The sequence below is a fragment of the Gavialis gangeticus genome, unplaced genomic scaffold (genome assembly GCF_001723915.1).
Source record: "Gavialis gangeticus isolate Ggan-Ray unplaced genomic scaffold, GavGan_comp1, whole genome shotgun sequence".
Lineage (NCBI taxonomy): Eukaryota > Metazoa > Chordata > Crocodylia > Gavialidae > Gavialis > Gavialis gangeticus.
In genome coordinates this window covers 166964800-166979727 of record NW_017729024.1, presented here as the reverse complement: position 1 = coordinate 166979727, position 14928 = coordinate 166964800, and the positions used below count along the sequence as shown (strand labels likewise).

Genomic DNA, 14928 nt, shown 5'->3' with positions numbered 1-14928 from the left:
AAGGGGAAGGAACGTCATACTTTACTCTGACCTGACGTCATGTGGCTGCAGTTAAATTGCAAGGGACTTTGGTGGGAAGAGCAAGAGGGCCCTGGGTGGCAATTCAGGAGGACCAGTGCCCAGCCACAGAGCCTATGCATCTCTAGCACCGACTGCAGCTTCACTGGGGAAAAAAAATCTCACTGCGGCATTGAATAGCTACACCGTGCAAGGATGAGCCCCACAACACAGAGGCCCCGTTGCACTAAAGCCAATGGGAGCTAAGACACCTAAAAGCATGTGGGTCCCATACCTAAGGGACCCTGCTGTGCCATTGCCCCGTGTCACCCCACAAGCGCTACCTGTGCTGTCCTACCCAATGCGGTCAGGAGGAAAGGGGGCTATACTCACCGTCCTTCATTTTTAAATACATCGGTTTGCTCTCCAGTGGAGAGACTGTGCTGTTCACTTTATTGGCCAGACTTGGGGTAGCAGACTCCAGAGGAAAAGCCGTCGAGGGGACATGGATCTTTGGTGAAGAACTGATGGTTTTAGCTTAGAAAGGAAAAAAAACAACCAGAGGTACATTAGCGTTATGGCTTATTCACTGTACAGAGCAGAAGCAAGCTCGTGGTCAGGGCAGCATTTGGTCTATGGTGTTGGATGCCAGGTGAACCCAATGCAGGGTGTTGAAGAGCACAGAGCGGGCCCCGGGTTAGTCAGAGCTGTGATGTACACCCACTACCAGTGTGTTAGATGAATGCACATGGCCAAACTAATGTTAAACCAGTGACACAGGTTATTTGCAACACTGAGAAGCGAAGTAAACACAGCTTTGTCCGATACTTAATCAGCCGGTGATGAAGTACTTGAGAGATCTACGCACCAAAGGCTAAGGAGACTTATTTAGGCAGAACTAGGGGGACATGGCTAGTGCACTGACCTCTGCACTGCAGCGGTGGGCCCTTCGAGAAAGCAGACAGTCCTAGAGCTCCAGATGTGCTCCCTCTGGAATTGCTAGCAGAGGAAGGCAAGGTGCCCGATCTTCAACAGGGTGTAACCACTCACTGTGGGAGCTCACATGTAAAACTGGCCTCATGGGGAATTTATGCCGTGTATAACCAGGAAGGAAGCTGCTATGCCAACCAACGCAAGGGATTAAAGGAGATCTGCCCCAGAGAAGTGATGCCCTCAGTGTGGAATGGAGATGCCCTGAGTGTTCAAGAAAGGGGCCCATTTATTAAGCACCTCAACTTAAGAGATAAAGAAGCCTTAATATCATGAACCAGGCTGTAGCCATTAAACAGTTTTCTGCAGGGAAGGATGGAAATCCCAGTGCTTATGCTGGAAAAATGTATTGCAAAGCACAAGACTTTTCTTGAGCTGAGCGGGGAGTGGGAGCCGCTGGCTGCAATCTCCAAACGTTTAGTTCTGTAGCGACGTTCGTAAAGGAAAAGTTCTCATCATGGACCCATCTCCCAGTTTATCCCCCAGGAGGGTGGAAAGGAAGAAGGGAGCTGATTGTATGGTAAATGTGCCAGTTATCTGCCAAGGATGTTGTTGCTCTTGGCTAGCAAAAGACCCGTGGAGCACTACCCATGCCTGCCTTCTCTTGCTGAGAGTTATTCTAGATTTAGACATTGGCCCCAGTGATAACAGCCAGGACTAAGAGAGTGCCAGGGTCCCAGCTCCCATTGCAAGGTGCAAGGTGCCCTCTCTGCATTTGGTCAGGGGCTAATCAGGCCAACACTTCACCTCTGCCCTGGCGGAGAAGAAGCTGTTTGCCCGGTCCATGTCCCACACCAACAGCAGATCAAACAGAGCTGCTGAATTTCCTTGGGCGTTTACAGGACAAGGAAGGAGAAGCATCTTAAAGGTGTCAGAAAGGGACTTAGACCAGCTGCCTAAGTCACTTATGCCTTAAATGAGAAGAAATGGGCCCCTGGCACTGGGATTCACAGCACCTAGACCAGTGAACAGGACTTGCCAAGGAGGCGGCATGCCAGGAATCAGGCCTCACTCCTGGACTTGGGGAGCAATTGAGGTGTCTTTTTAAGACAGGGATTCACAGCCCAAACCCCTGTGTATACAGGTGACTGGTGCTGTCTTCTCTTTTAAGATGCTGTAGTGGTGCACAATAGCCTCCTGGTTAGAGCACTTGCCCAGCAAGTGGGAGATGTGGGGGTGGTAGGTGTGCCATGACCTCTCTACTGGATTAGGCCCTTCAGGGGACCTGGGGCACTTTGCTTGTTAGTACAAGCAAGCACCTAAAATGCTCAGTTTAGCTCAGTTAAGCAGGTTGCACTTCTGCGCACAAGAAGCCGCTGAACGTCGGGGTGCCTATAGACATGCAGAGAGGCTGCTCTGATGCACTGTAATTACAGCGCATTGGAGCAGACTCAATTAATCGAGTCTTCTGGAGTGTGGTAATTACCATGCTCCAACAGACTCCAGCGTCACATGCATCAGCGTCCCCATGCTGGAAAACGCACATTACGTTTGATGCACTTTAGTTAAGGTGTGCCTGCTGCCATTTATCGGCATGGGAATGCTGATACCCATGATGCTCCGAGCACTTTAATTAAAGCCCCCCCCCAAATGTGTTTATATGCCCCAGTTGCCTAGGTCAGTTTTCACCCCAAAACTTGAGGAGTCTGGAGTGTTTTAGGCCATGATGTGGCTTAGGCAGGGTCCCTATGAATTGCTCTTTTGGACTTGTGAATCTCAGCCTTAAACATCAAAGTACTGTGTATGCTTCTATTTTAGGGCACCCCATTACAGTATAAAAAATGCCCCCTTCTTTTTACAGAGGAGGAAACAGGCAACAGGATTTTAAGTAACTTGCTCAGGAGCGTAGGGGAGCAGAATCCGGATAAGAAGCCAGCTGCTCCTGTCTCAAGCTCCCGCTCTCCTACCGCACTGGGATATTCCTTGGACCTTGCAGAGCTGGCTCTGGACTCCAGCATAGCTTTGCCATAGAAATAAGTAATGATGCCTGTTACATGAACAGCATTACTTGGCTCTGCAGCTTAAAACCAGGGACAGAGCTATGAGCCCAGGGCCAGGAAATGATGCTTTGTTTAAAGAGGTCTTCAAAACCGTGACCATGTGGATGTTAAAGTACCAAGAGGATGGAAGGCCAGTAAAGAGAGCCTCCAAAATTATTAATTGGAGAGCTTATGATTGTAAAACAAATCTGATTTTTTTTTTTCAGTGGGCCCAACTCATGATGTGTGAACTCTTGGGGCACTGTTGAAACAAGCAAGCACCCACTAATATCAATTGCTTTTCAGTGGTTGCCTTACAGTGACATTACGGGTCAGGATGGCTTCTTCCGATGACAATAAGGATTATATCTACACAGGGATGACAGCAGATCCTCCCACCTGCTCCTGCTTTATGCTCTCTAAACCTGAAAGTGAGGTGGCGAGGCTGCTGTATCATGACATTAACTTGGGTCACGTCCACATGTGCATTAATGTGCTTTAACTAATGGCACCTAAATTTGATACCTGCATTTGTAGGTATCAAATTTAGGCATGATTAGCTTAATTTCACCATTTTTAATGTGCCTTAAGGGCACGCACTTGTAGACACATGCCCGTAATGTGCTTTAAATGAGGCTAATGTGCATTAACGAGTCTTGTGTAGACATGCCCCCTTTCTACACATACCCTCACCCCCCAATTATTCATAAGACCTCAGTCTATGGTCTATTTGACAGCAGCTGCAGGCAACCCTGAAGTGGCCTCTCTGATGTCTTTCTGGGCATTAGAGCAGGAATAGGTGGGCAGGGTGTATTCCAGTGTCTCCGCTGGGAGACACTGATCCCACAGTGAAGACCTCCCTGAAATCAGCTAGATCAGCAGATGACAAGAATGATGCTAGGCTTGGGAAGAGGGCTCTGCTTGGGGCTGTGGAGAAGGGGAGAGGGCTCTTTCTCCAGTCTGTTGCTCAAAAACTGAAAGAAGGGTCCTTTTTAAACACTGTTCCTCAGTCACACTGTGCCCACCCCATCCCTCCTGAAATTGGTGGTAGCAGAGAGTGCTAATGGAGTGTCCCGAGAGGAGCGGTCCCCAACCTGTGGCTCATGGGCAACCTGCTGCTCTTGAGAACCGTCAGCATTGCTTACAGCCACAGGAAACAAGATGTTAAAGCAGGGGTAGCCAGTCTGCAGCATGCATGCCACAAGTGACACGGGCTGCTGTGCGTGGCACACAAGCTCTAGGGACTCAGTGAAGGGTGGTCGGAGTGAAGACATGGGGCTCCCCACTGGCTGCCTGGAGCAGGAGGCTGCTGCAAGAGAAGGTGTCAGGTGCTATCACCAAGAGCCAGGTTAACACTTCTCTGGCTGCTGCCAAATTCAGGGCTCTGACTCCTTGTTCAGCATGCAAAATTGTGGGAGTTACAGGGCCAGGCAAGGGTTAACATGGCTCTTGGCAGTGACAGCAGCATCCTGTCCCACTACACTCTGCGTAGGTGGAGGGGATGCTTGAGCCTCCCTGCCTCCATTTCGACACTCTGGACACATCTACACAGGTTGCTAAAAGCACAGTAGTCTAATTTTACTCCGCATTAGCGCGTCACAGTGAAAACCATGTAATGTTCTACTGTGCATTAGTGTCACTTAAAAGATGTGCGGTGGTGCAACTGTGCAGTAGCACCGATTACAGCACATAAACTTGGTACCTGTTATGACTTGTACCTGTAATAACAGGTACTAACTTAATGTGCCGTAATTACGGTGCATGTAGATACGCCCTCTAGAGTGCAAACTATCAGGTATGCGGGGAGACAGGGATCAGAGATCACTGGGGGAGGGAGCGGGCTTAGCTCGTGGCTGGCCAAGCTGTGTTAAAAGAAAGTGAACAGAGAACGATGCTTCCTGCAGCATGTTAGGAGCTCGGTGCTGTGTAGCTCAGCTGCACAGTACCGAGCACAGAAGTTGGGGAGCCCTGCTCTACAGCTACTCAGCATCTTGCAGGATCGGAGCCAGGGTGACTTTGTGTTAGAGCAATTTCATATGAGTTGTTAGATGGATGCAAGGTGACAGGCCCTAGGGGCTGAAAGGGTTTCTGATGCCAGCTCCATCTCTTACTTTTGTGAGGCCACAGCAGCCCGTTGGTAACACTCTGTATCGGGTCAGCCAGCCCAGCAACCGCCATCAGGCCAACGGCACAGATGGGTTCATCCGTCAGGGTCTTCCACTTGCTGAACTTGTCTTTCTCCCTTGACACAAAGACCTTGTGACTTCCTTGCTTTGTATTGAGGTGCAAGCCCAGACCTTGCAAGGTCAAGTGACCCTTCTTGCTGCAAGCCCAGGCCTGACGCTTCCTATCCCCACACGGCTCCAGCCTGGCCAGTGCAAAGTCCTGCGGCTTGTGGACAGTCAGGCATTGTTTGGTTTTAAGGCTGACAATGGACTTGGTGCTGGGGTCCCAGCTCCACTGCTGCTGCTGAGAGTGGAGCTTACAATCAGCCAGGCCAATCCCGGTGCTCTCGTGGTGGGTGATGTGAATGCATTTTTCCAACCGGATGTTCTTTATGAGGAAGCTTTGCCCCTCCGATACTGCAGCACAATTAAAGCACAGTTTAGTAGCACATAAGTACAGGACAACTCACGTGCTCAGAGCATCAGCAATAAGTTAGGACCTAGGGAAAGCAAGACTCTGAATCAACTTCTGCATTTTTATACCAGGGTATGAAAAGAAACAACTGCCCATACACTTTCAATTTCCCAGGACTATGTTGTGCAGAGGAAGGCACAGTGCAACAATACTCAGGAGCAAGCTTAGAAAGAAATAATATCAGAACAGATCTGTAGAGCTCATAGAGCCAGCCAACATTTTGAGGACCATTTTTAAAAAACATTTTAGAAATGGATATATTTTTTAAAATGTCCATGAAATACAACCCACGATGACATTTTAACCAGACAGAGAACCAATCAGAAATGCAGCTCCCTCCAAATTCTGTTTTTCTTCCTTCCACTGAAATTAAATCTGTCCCACAACACGTTTCATCGGGATTCCAAAAAACCTTAACAAGCTCGACCAACCTGTCGTCACTCCATCAGCTGTACTACTCCGTCACAGGTGTCAGGCGGCCTCATCCTGACACATGGCATGCTCACTCTGCATCTGCCACTTTCAGATGGGAAGAGATACTGCAAGGCAAAGCTTGCTGGGGGTTGTGGAGGGCTGGTTTGGGAGGTAGCATGTGTGGCATGCCCCATTGCAGCACTGCCTGGCTCTATAACCGAGTGGTACACACAATCACATGCCCTTAGTGTTCACCTTGGGTCCCTGTGCTGTGCTCTGTGGCTGCAGAGAACATGATGGCAACAACAGCAGGACTGAAAACAATTAGTTAAGGTGACACACATGAATATTCAACTAACCTTATATTCGTGGCATCTAACGGTATTCTATATTCCCTGATGTCAGAGCTCCACTTCTGAGGTCTCCCAGGGTAAATATAAAAGCTAACTCTGCGCCACTTACTGGTGGTCTGTAGCAGTGGCTTGTGCTCTGCCCATGACTGCTGCCCAAATAGGAACACTGTTAGTTTTAAGGGAAAGGTGACTTCTGTATTGATTATGGCTTTCAACAAGCAACATGAACTCCAGGACTTGGGGTGAGCTATGAGCTAACCAGCTTAAAGGACCACATCCTTAGTCGTTTCAAAACCAACCTTAACTCTGACTCATGAGTTTCTTGCAAATGCCATTAAACAGTCATCTCTAATATATGCCTGTCTTCTGCTATGTAATGTATAACGGGTCCCTACTGAATGATGGTTGCAGGCAGACATTGCATTTATCCCAAGACAAACCTTTTTGTGCCAGGACAAAGTGCACGAGTACGCATATCCATGTCTGTTGTCCCAGGATAAGTTCTAAAAAGGTTTCCTGAATGGGTAGTGACAGTTTATCCTGAGACACTGCAAAATGCATCTGTCCAGTTATCTCGGGATTGCATAGTTGAATCAACAGAAGAAAAGTGGCACTGCATTCAGCCGTTCACTAAACTCTGATTAGGAGGGTGATGTGGGTACACTCTAATCCCAAGTTATTTTTGTTTCAGGATAAACACAGGCACAGCTTGTCCAGGGATAAATGCAGTATCTATTCCTATGAGAGATGATTTGGCTTGGAAGAGAGAGATGGAAAGAAATAGCTCAAATTCTCACCCTATTTTGGAGAAGTTATTTAAAAAAAAATCTTTGTCTTAAAAGAGCCGATGGATTTTCCCTTATTGGGGTACATTTTTCTCTTGTGCCCCTGTGAGATAAACCCTCAAAGTCTGGCCTTGTACAATGTTAAAGGTGAAAAGTGGGGAGATTGAAAACCAGCCTTGGACTGGAAGCCTGCTAATGATCTCAGCGCAGGTTTCTGCCGAATTTCCCCCCTTGGAGCGAAACAATGCGTTTTATTGACTCAAGGTCACTATTTCAATATCTGAAGGAACAGGATGACAATGAGAGCAGGGCTCAGAGCAAAACAGGGCATGTGGAAACCAAAGATTAAAAAGCTCTTATGCTTTCTTGGGGGAAATTCCAGCCTCCTGTTAGATTTGGTTCCTAATATTAACTACTTGTTTGTGAACTCGGAAGAAAACTAGGGACTTTCTGGCAATGCACAGCTGGGCTGGGTGGAGAGTTCACTTTACAGGTCCTAAAACAGTGGTTCTCCACCTGTTTAGGCTCCGGGCACCCCTTGTTAGGCTCCAGGCACCCCTCAGAAAATGCCAGGTCTGAGCTTTCACTCAGGTTTTGACTACAGAAAAATACTAGAGCAATTCTTCCACTGCAAAGCATTCAGAAAGACCCCCGTGTGTCAGAATGGTTTTAATACTGTGCATTCCCATTTGAAATCCTGAGGTTTATCTTGTGAATTGCATGGAGGTGTTTCCACACCCAAGAGTACTAACATTGCGTGGCACCCCGCAGCATCCTTAAAAAGATCTCAAGGCACCCCAGGGAGCCACGGCACCCTAGTTGAGAATCACTGTTCTAAAATACCATTTCATTGAAGTGTTAGATAATTAAGTACTGTGTGGGGTGAAGGAGGATGGCTTGACAAGGCTGGCGGGGAGTGGACTGTGTATCTGTGCAATGGGCTCAGTATGGGCAGCAGCAGCCGGGCTCCTCAAGGGGCACTTCTACCCTCACAAATGTCCTTCAGCCTGAACACGGGGTGATCGCCTCCAGGTTAAAGAGAGCCGTCTGGTTTCCATGGCCCTTTCATGGCCCTTGACTATTCTGCTAGACCCAGTTAAGCTGCAGCATTTCCATTCTGCAGGAAATTCATTTGTTTCAAAAGAAAAGTCTTCATCCTAAATTGTGATGAACCCTAGAGAAACTGAAATTTCTCATGAAAAAGCATATTTTAAAACATTTTTGTGAAAAATAGGAATGTTTCAGTTCAGTTTTTCTAAAATAAAATGCAGCAGCCATCCGCACCTAACTCTCGGCAACGCTCCCCGCTGGTTCTGACTCCTACAATGTCCCCTAGAGTCAGGGTGATCTGGGGGGTCCCTCGTAGAGCAGCAAACCTGGACCCCAAAACCTAGACTACGAGAGTCCCAGCTAGAACTAAGGCCCCAGGGCTTCCAGACCCACAGGGCTGTGGCAGGGAGCTTGGAAGTCTGGAAGTCCGTTTTCCAGCTTCCTGCCACGAAGCCAGGCAGGTTTCCATCAAAAGCTTCTCCAAATTGAGATGTTTCTGTGCAACACCTTGGTTTTTGATGATTTGGCATTTTCTGATGGAAACACATTTCACTGGAAAATCCCTGAGTAGCCCCATTCTCTCCTAGTTGGTATGCGGGTATCGTTCCACTGAAAATCAAGCTGGACACCCTATCAGCCCCTCCACTGAAACAACCACCACCCCTTACTGACTTGGCAGGGCTCCATGGCAGTACTCAACGGGCAAAGGCCTCTACACGGCTTTTCCACTCCCCTGAGTCACCCAGTCCCCAACCCAGGGCAGATTTTTAAAGCAACCATCTGGGGATATTTCACGAATGTCAGGGCCAGGTCCTGTCCTACCAGGTAGGTGCCTAAGTGTGATCCTATTCCACCTGCTCAAATCTAAAAAAACATTCATGAGCCTAATTTTGTAACACCTTGCATGTGTCTACATGAGACACTTTACTGCAGAGTAGACTAATCTGGTGCGCAGTAAAGCATCACTATGTAACTGTGCACAGGAGCTCCTGTGCAGTGGATTAGTCTACTTTGTGGTTTTCTGTTACCTGTAAATACAGGTAGTAGATTTACCGCGCAGTAGCTACTGCGCAGTAGCACATGGTTACATACCTGTCTGGGGGTGAGAGAACAATCCCCTCCTCCTGGACCTACCTGATCATGGAGCCTGGGTGGGGACAATGTCCCCTTGCTCCCACAGCAGGCAGCTCCAGGCCAGGGCAATGTACTCCAGGCTCTGTGATTATCCACACCAAGATCAGAGCCTGCCCTGGCAACAGGCATCTGCCAGGGGCCAGGAGCCATTTCCCAGTCCCCATTCTGATCGTGGAGCCAGGGCTGGGAGCTGCCTGCTGCCAGGGGCAGAGTACATTGCCCTGGCCTGGTTTCATGATCAGACCAGGGGCTGGGCAGGCTGGACAACTCCCCCCATATGCCCCTGGAGCCCAGGCCTGATACCAGTACCCCATGCCAGCCTGGGGCTGGTACCCAGAGCAGCCTAGAGCTCACCCTGGCTGCCACATAATAACAGACATTGCAGGAGTTTCCCTGCCCAGAACTGCTCCTGTTGGCAGCAAATTTGCTCCTGATAGGTGCACATGTAGAAATGCACTCAAGAAAAGTTTACTGTGCGGTATTTTACTGCTCAGTAAGCTTTCTGAGCACTAATTGCACATGTAGATGTACCCACTGTCATCTTAGTCTTAAGACTGAATCACAGAAAGAAGTGAGCAGAAGAAAGACCCTTCCACCATTTATATAAGCTGATCTCCAGGGACTCAAGGAGGGTGGAATTGGATTGCACTTTGGTAGAGCAGAATCTGGCCCTAAGTTTCTATCCCATAAACTTTTCTTTTATAAAAGGAATCCTATTAACTGAGAATATATGTACGAGTGTTCAGAATTTGGGCCCATTGTCAACAATACACAGAGATCAGAAATTTGGGAGGAAAACAGTGAGAATAACAAGACTTTGATCAATGGTTATAATATAATCAGAACATCAAACACATCACAGTTCCCTCCACAACATTTAAAAGACAGGATACGGGTAGAAGTTTCTGTTAATCAGAAAGAGAAACGCTGCCAAGAATGTGTCATTAGGGGAGATTTTCATTCCCAAAATAGAGGTTTGAAGAACAAAGACTGCCAATAATGGCAGAAGTTAGACATTATCACAAGTGATGGCTGACAGATTTCTATACCCCAAGAGCTGGTGAAGTTTAGATATGGTTTGAGTAACCTTACCTTTTAAAAATAACCTGCAATTGAGTGATCACAAGTCGATTCAATCTGAATTAAGTGGCACAATAAGCAAAACAGGCCACTAAGCAAATGAGGAGGGAAGAAGGGAGCTAGTTAATGAAGTCGATTGAGCTAAAGAGTTTGGAAATTTCTGAGTCAAAGATGCAAAATCTGTCTGGAATTGTATCCCAAACAAGGGAGGTGGTGGTGGAGGGGAAAGGAGTGAAACAGGTGGGGAAGGACACTAGACCTGACTGGAGGTGTCAAGGAGTGTTGCTAGGATGACCAGGGGAATGGCCAGCTGATTTTACAAGAGGAGACATGCCTTGTATAGGGGACAGTACTATTGTCTATAAATGCACCAGGGAGTAATCTCTAGGGAAGAAAAAGAAATATTGAAGGCGTAGGACAACATCAAGACAAGAATAAATGGTGATAACCTGTGCATGAATTAATTAATGCTGGAAATTAGCAGGTGGCTTATAATCATCAGAGCAGGGAGGGTCTGCAACGGCCTCTCAGTATGAGTAGGGGGGGCCAGAAACCAAATGAATAATGAAACGGATCTTGATAAACTGATGAACAACGTGCTTTGTTTTGGTGGCCTGTGGTAGCAAGGGTCTGGACTTGGTGACCCAGGGGATCCCTGATGGGCTTATGTCCTGTGTGGCTAAGTAGAAGGAAAATATCTAAGTGGATTTGTAGGGAAGATAACATGAGTCCATCATCTCTTCTTTGACCGTACTGAATTGAGGACATCCAGCGCCTCAGGACCGCGAGGAAGACTCTTCAACATGAAGTTTAGGAGAGCTTTTAGAGAGAGTCTAAGAGCGGCATTGAGGCATCCTATCTTTGCCCTGTTTATATCCAGTTGGAAAACATCGGCTGGAATTCATGGCGAATTACACACACCGTCCAACTAACCTGCCAGGGAGCAGGGGGAAGGGGAGTGAAAATCTCATACAAGACAGGAGACGTGGGCTCTGCAACTCTGAAAGCCATCAGGCCCTGCGCATGGATGGTAGGTGCCCAACTTCAGTTTCTCAACATTGGGCCTTCCTCTATTTTTAACAACAGTGTAAGCATTTCCCACAAAGTGCATGGATGTCTGTTTATCTACCCTGTGATGCTCCTTCCCTGGCTCTGAGAAGGGAAAACAACTGAACAGATTCCCTTGCCTCCTTTTCTAGGCAGCATGTGTACCCCTGGGACAGGGGCCTGATTGCAGGGGCAAGCAGGAAACTCCAGCAGTGTAGTATTGCAGTAACTATAATTGCTTTGATTGCTTCTATTGGTATTTTTCTTTTTATATAATGAAATATTTAACCATTAAGATAAAGTTAATCCCCCCCCCCCCTACTTTTTATAATAATTTGATCAGTCATTATTAGTGTTCTGGAATTAACCATCTATTTTAAATTTCTTATTGCTTAGCATAAATATATTGGACATATTGGTTTCATGATTTTAGACATATTTGACCTATTGGCCTCATGACTTTAGAACTTCAATTTAGTACAAGGAAAACGCTTGTGAAAGGGTTTGCAGTATGTCTTGCATATGTGGAAAGAGGCAATGAAAGAGCGAATGAGGTATGTATGTGACAATGTGAAGGAAGACAGTCCTCTTGCAACAAATGAAAATAGCCTTCTGTGGTTTAATGGTTAAAGGCTGCAGCGACGTTGAGTCGGCAGTTAAGGATTACCACATACTAGATCATGTTTCACCTTGGTGGCTGAAGACTACAAGCAATGACCACCCTGAATATTGCAGACCACAAGGCCAAAAGATCATGTCCTACCAATCCCAGCCTGCCAACAGGACAAGGAGGATGGCCTTTGCATCTGACTCAGTGGAATCCATAGGTTTGTATGGACAGCTAGGAGTTTTGGGCGCGTCCAGCAAGACCTGACTCCATCACTCGTGGTCAGTCTGGCTGGCCACCAGACTGACCTAAGCAACTTTAGAACTTGGTAACACCTTAACCTTTGCGGGACTGTTTAACTGTCTGTGTGTGTGTGCGCTTGTTGCTTTTGTATGAATGAATGAATATGCATGGGAATGAGTGAAGCAAACAACTTTATAGTTCTTTATTCTTTTCATGTTGCATGTTTTATGTTTTATGTTCCAATAAATGTGGCATTGTGCCTTATCTCCTGATAAGATTTCAGTTTGTTTTAATTCACACTGTATGCCCTGTGCACACAACAGTGGCTGCTCCTTGCTATAAGAATTTGAACTCAGGAATGTCAGTGCTAAAAGGAAGAGCCTTTACTATTCAAATGAAAGGAGTAACTCCATCCTGGTAGCTAGAGTAGACTCTTTTTTTTTTAAAGCATCAGCCACTAGAGTGGGGGAACAACCTGTACCCTTCGTGTGCGTTATGTGTTTTTCCGATCTTGGAAAACTTACCCAAATGCCCGACATCTACCAGAATTCAGGCACCTTCTTCTCTCCGGGCACAAGTTTTGAACTGGCAATCAAGCTTAAACTCTCGACCTGTAGCACTGAAAGCACAAGGCCCTACTGATAGAAACAGTAACTCCGATAGCAGGGAGGTGCAAAAAACTCTCATCCCTCCTTTGTTGCCCTGCCAGCAACTTGTGACAATCTCCTAGCTTTAATGCAGCTGAGAGTATGGATTCCAGCAATGAGCCTAACCCAAAGTATGTCTTACCGATGATGGCTTAGACCCCACCTCTAGACCCTGCCAAAGAGAACGCTTGGCCGTAGAATCACAGTATCGTAGAAAACGAGGGCTGGGCTGCCCCCCGCACCTGGGTTAGGTGGGGCTGAGGGACCCACTGCAGGCCAGATAAAATCCTGGGCTGTATTTTGCCCACCCCAGCTTTACAGAGACCTCCCATGGAAGAGATGGAAGAGATGGGACAGGCACAGTTTGTCATGGGCATGGCACTCTGAGAAATTAATTGCTTTGGGATTTCTGTGTTGGCTTTTGTAAATAGCTCCAGGCAGAGGCTGGAAGGAATGGCATCCTGCCAAACCACAAAGGGCTGGGCTGGAAGCAAGTATTTAGACTGCTTCTCCTACACTGGCTGTGAGATGGACCTCACGGTCCAGAGGTCCCATCTGTTAAGTGCAGAAGATCAGTGAGAAATAGAGCCCAGCTGTGAACCAGACAGTAGCAGGGCAGTTGGGTGGGCATGGCTAACCAAGCAAACAGGCAGGCAGTACTCTCTGCAAAGCTGGAGTTCATTGCAAGGGGCTATTCCAGCAACCCATGAGGTCCTGTGTAGCAATTTAACACTTAGTTTAACTCCTGTTATCAGCTTGCAAACACCCATGATGGTTCAGCGAATCACTGCGCTGGGGGAGGGAGGGGAGCTGAGTGAAACCAGAGCTGAGGATTTCCCAGAAATCAACCCTTTCCAGGAAAACAAGTTGTGTCCACTGGAGTACCAAGAACTATTTCAGAGGGGGGCAACCTATTTTGCAGGCATGCCACAAATTTGCCCCTCTGCCTCCCCAAGTTCCACTTCAGTCCCCTTTGCCTGCCCGATCTGCTGCTCTGCTTTCTGCTTCCTCCCCTGCCTCATTTGCTCCTTTGCTTGCTGCGCCCTGTCCTATCCAGTACAGTGCTGCCTGTCACCTCCCAAACTGCTGCGCGCCCCACCCAGGGACCATCTGGGCCACATGTGCCACAGGTTAGCTGCCCCTGATCCATTTAATCTGTCAGCCACTGGGATTAGCACACATGCATACCCCTTGCTACTCCGAGCAAAACACACAGGCTGAGGCTGGCTGATGATGGATGTGAAAACAGATGTAAAAAGCTGCAATGAGAAGGAACACAGCAATTTTAAGAGAGGGTCTGGTGCTGTGGGTGATGCTTTCCAAGGACAGAATTTCCTTCTTTGCAATAGTTAATGGTAAACCCAGAATGCAATTACATTTAAGGTGCGGTGAGAAAAGCAGCCTCAGAAGTGACCCTATATAGTCTTCCTCAGTGCTTTCCACATCAGATAGGCCAGGTTACAACATCAGGACGGGTAGATACTGTATAGCCACACCTGCTATAAGGCCCTGAGATCCCTGGCTAGCTCTCAGCTTATGGCCTGACCTGATTCCTGAATCAGTGTCCCATGAAGTGGAAGCTCCTTCGGGACATCTGGCGCATCCAAGTCATTTCTCCTGGCTCCTGATCCCTCAGCTTGGCTCCTGCTGCTTGTGTCATCCTTCAGGCTGGTGACCAGGTCCCAATCACTAGGGCAGACCTTCCTCATCCTGCTCACAGCATCTCTGCCCTAGGCTAGGACATCCAGTCTGCAGGCCTGACTTATTATCACCCCAGTGACTTCTGGGGCAGCAAGGCAGGTGCCAAGTGGCTACAGGACAGGGGCAGTCTGACCTGGGGGATATCCCTAAGGGTCCTCTTCCAGGCACTGAGCTAGCCCTACAGCAAACCAGGAGGAAGGAGGGATGGCTGGGGTGGAGCTGTACCTCAGTGACTCTGTACCTTGTGCCACTGCAGAACTG

General features: G+C 47.8%; 1 protein-coding gene across 1 annotated transcript in view; it reads right to left on the bottom strand.

Annotated features, from left to right (window-relative positions):
- LOC109297967 overlaps nt 1-14928 on the bottom strand; it is a 30343-nt gene that overhangs the window by 4433 nt on the left and 10982 nt on the right. The window contains exons 2-3 of the mRNA XM_019518069.1: nt 5078-5548; nt 391-534 (exon numbers count right to left, since the gene is read on the bottom strand). Of these exons, the coding sequence (XP_019373614.1) occupies nt 391-534; nt 5078-5548 (615 nt within the window). The remainder of the gene's footprint in view (nt 1-390; nt 535-5077; nt 5549-14928) is intronic.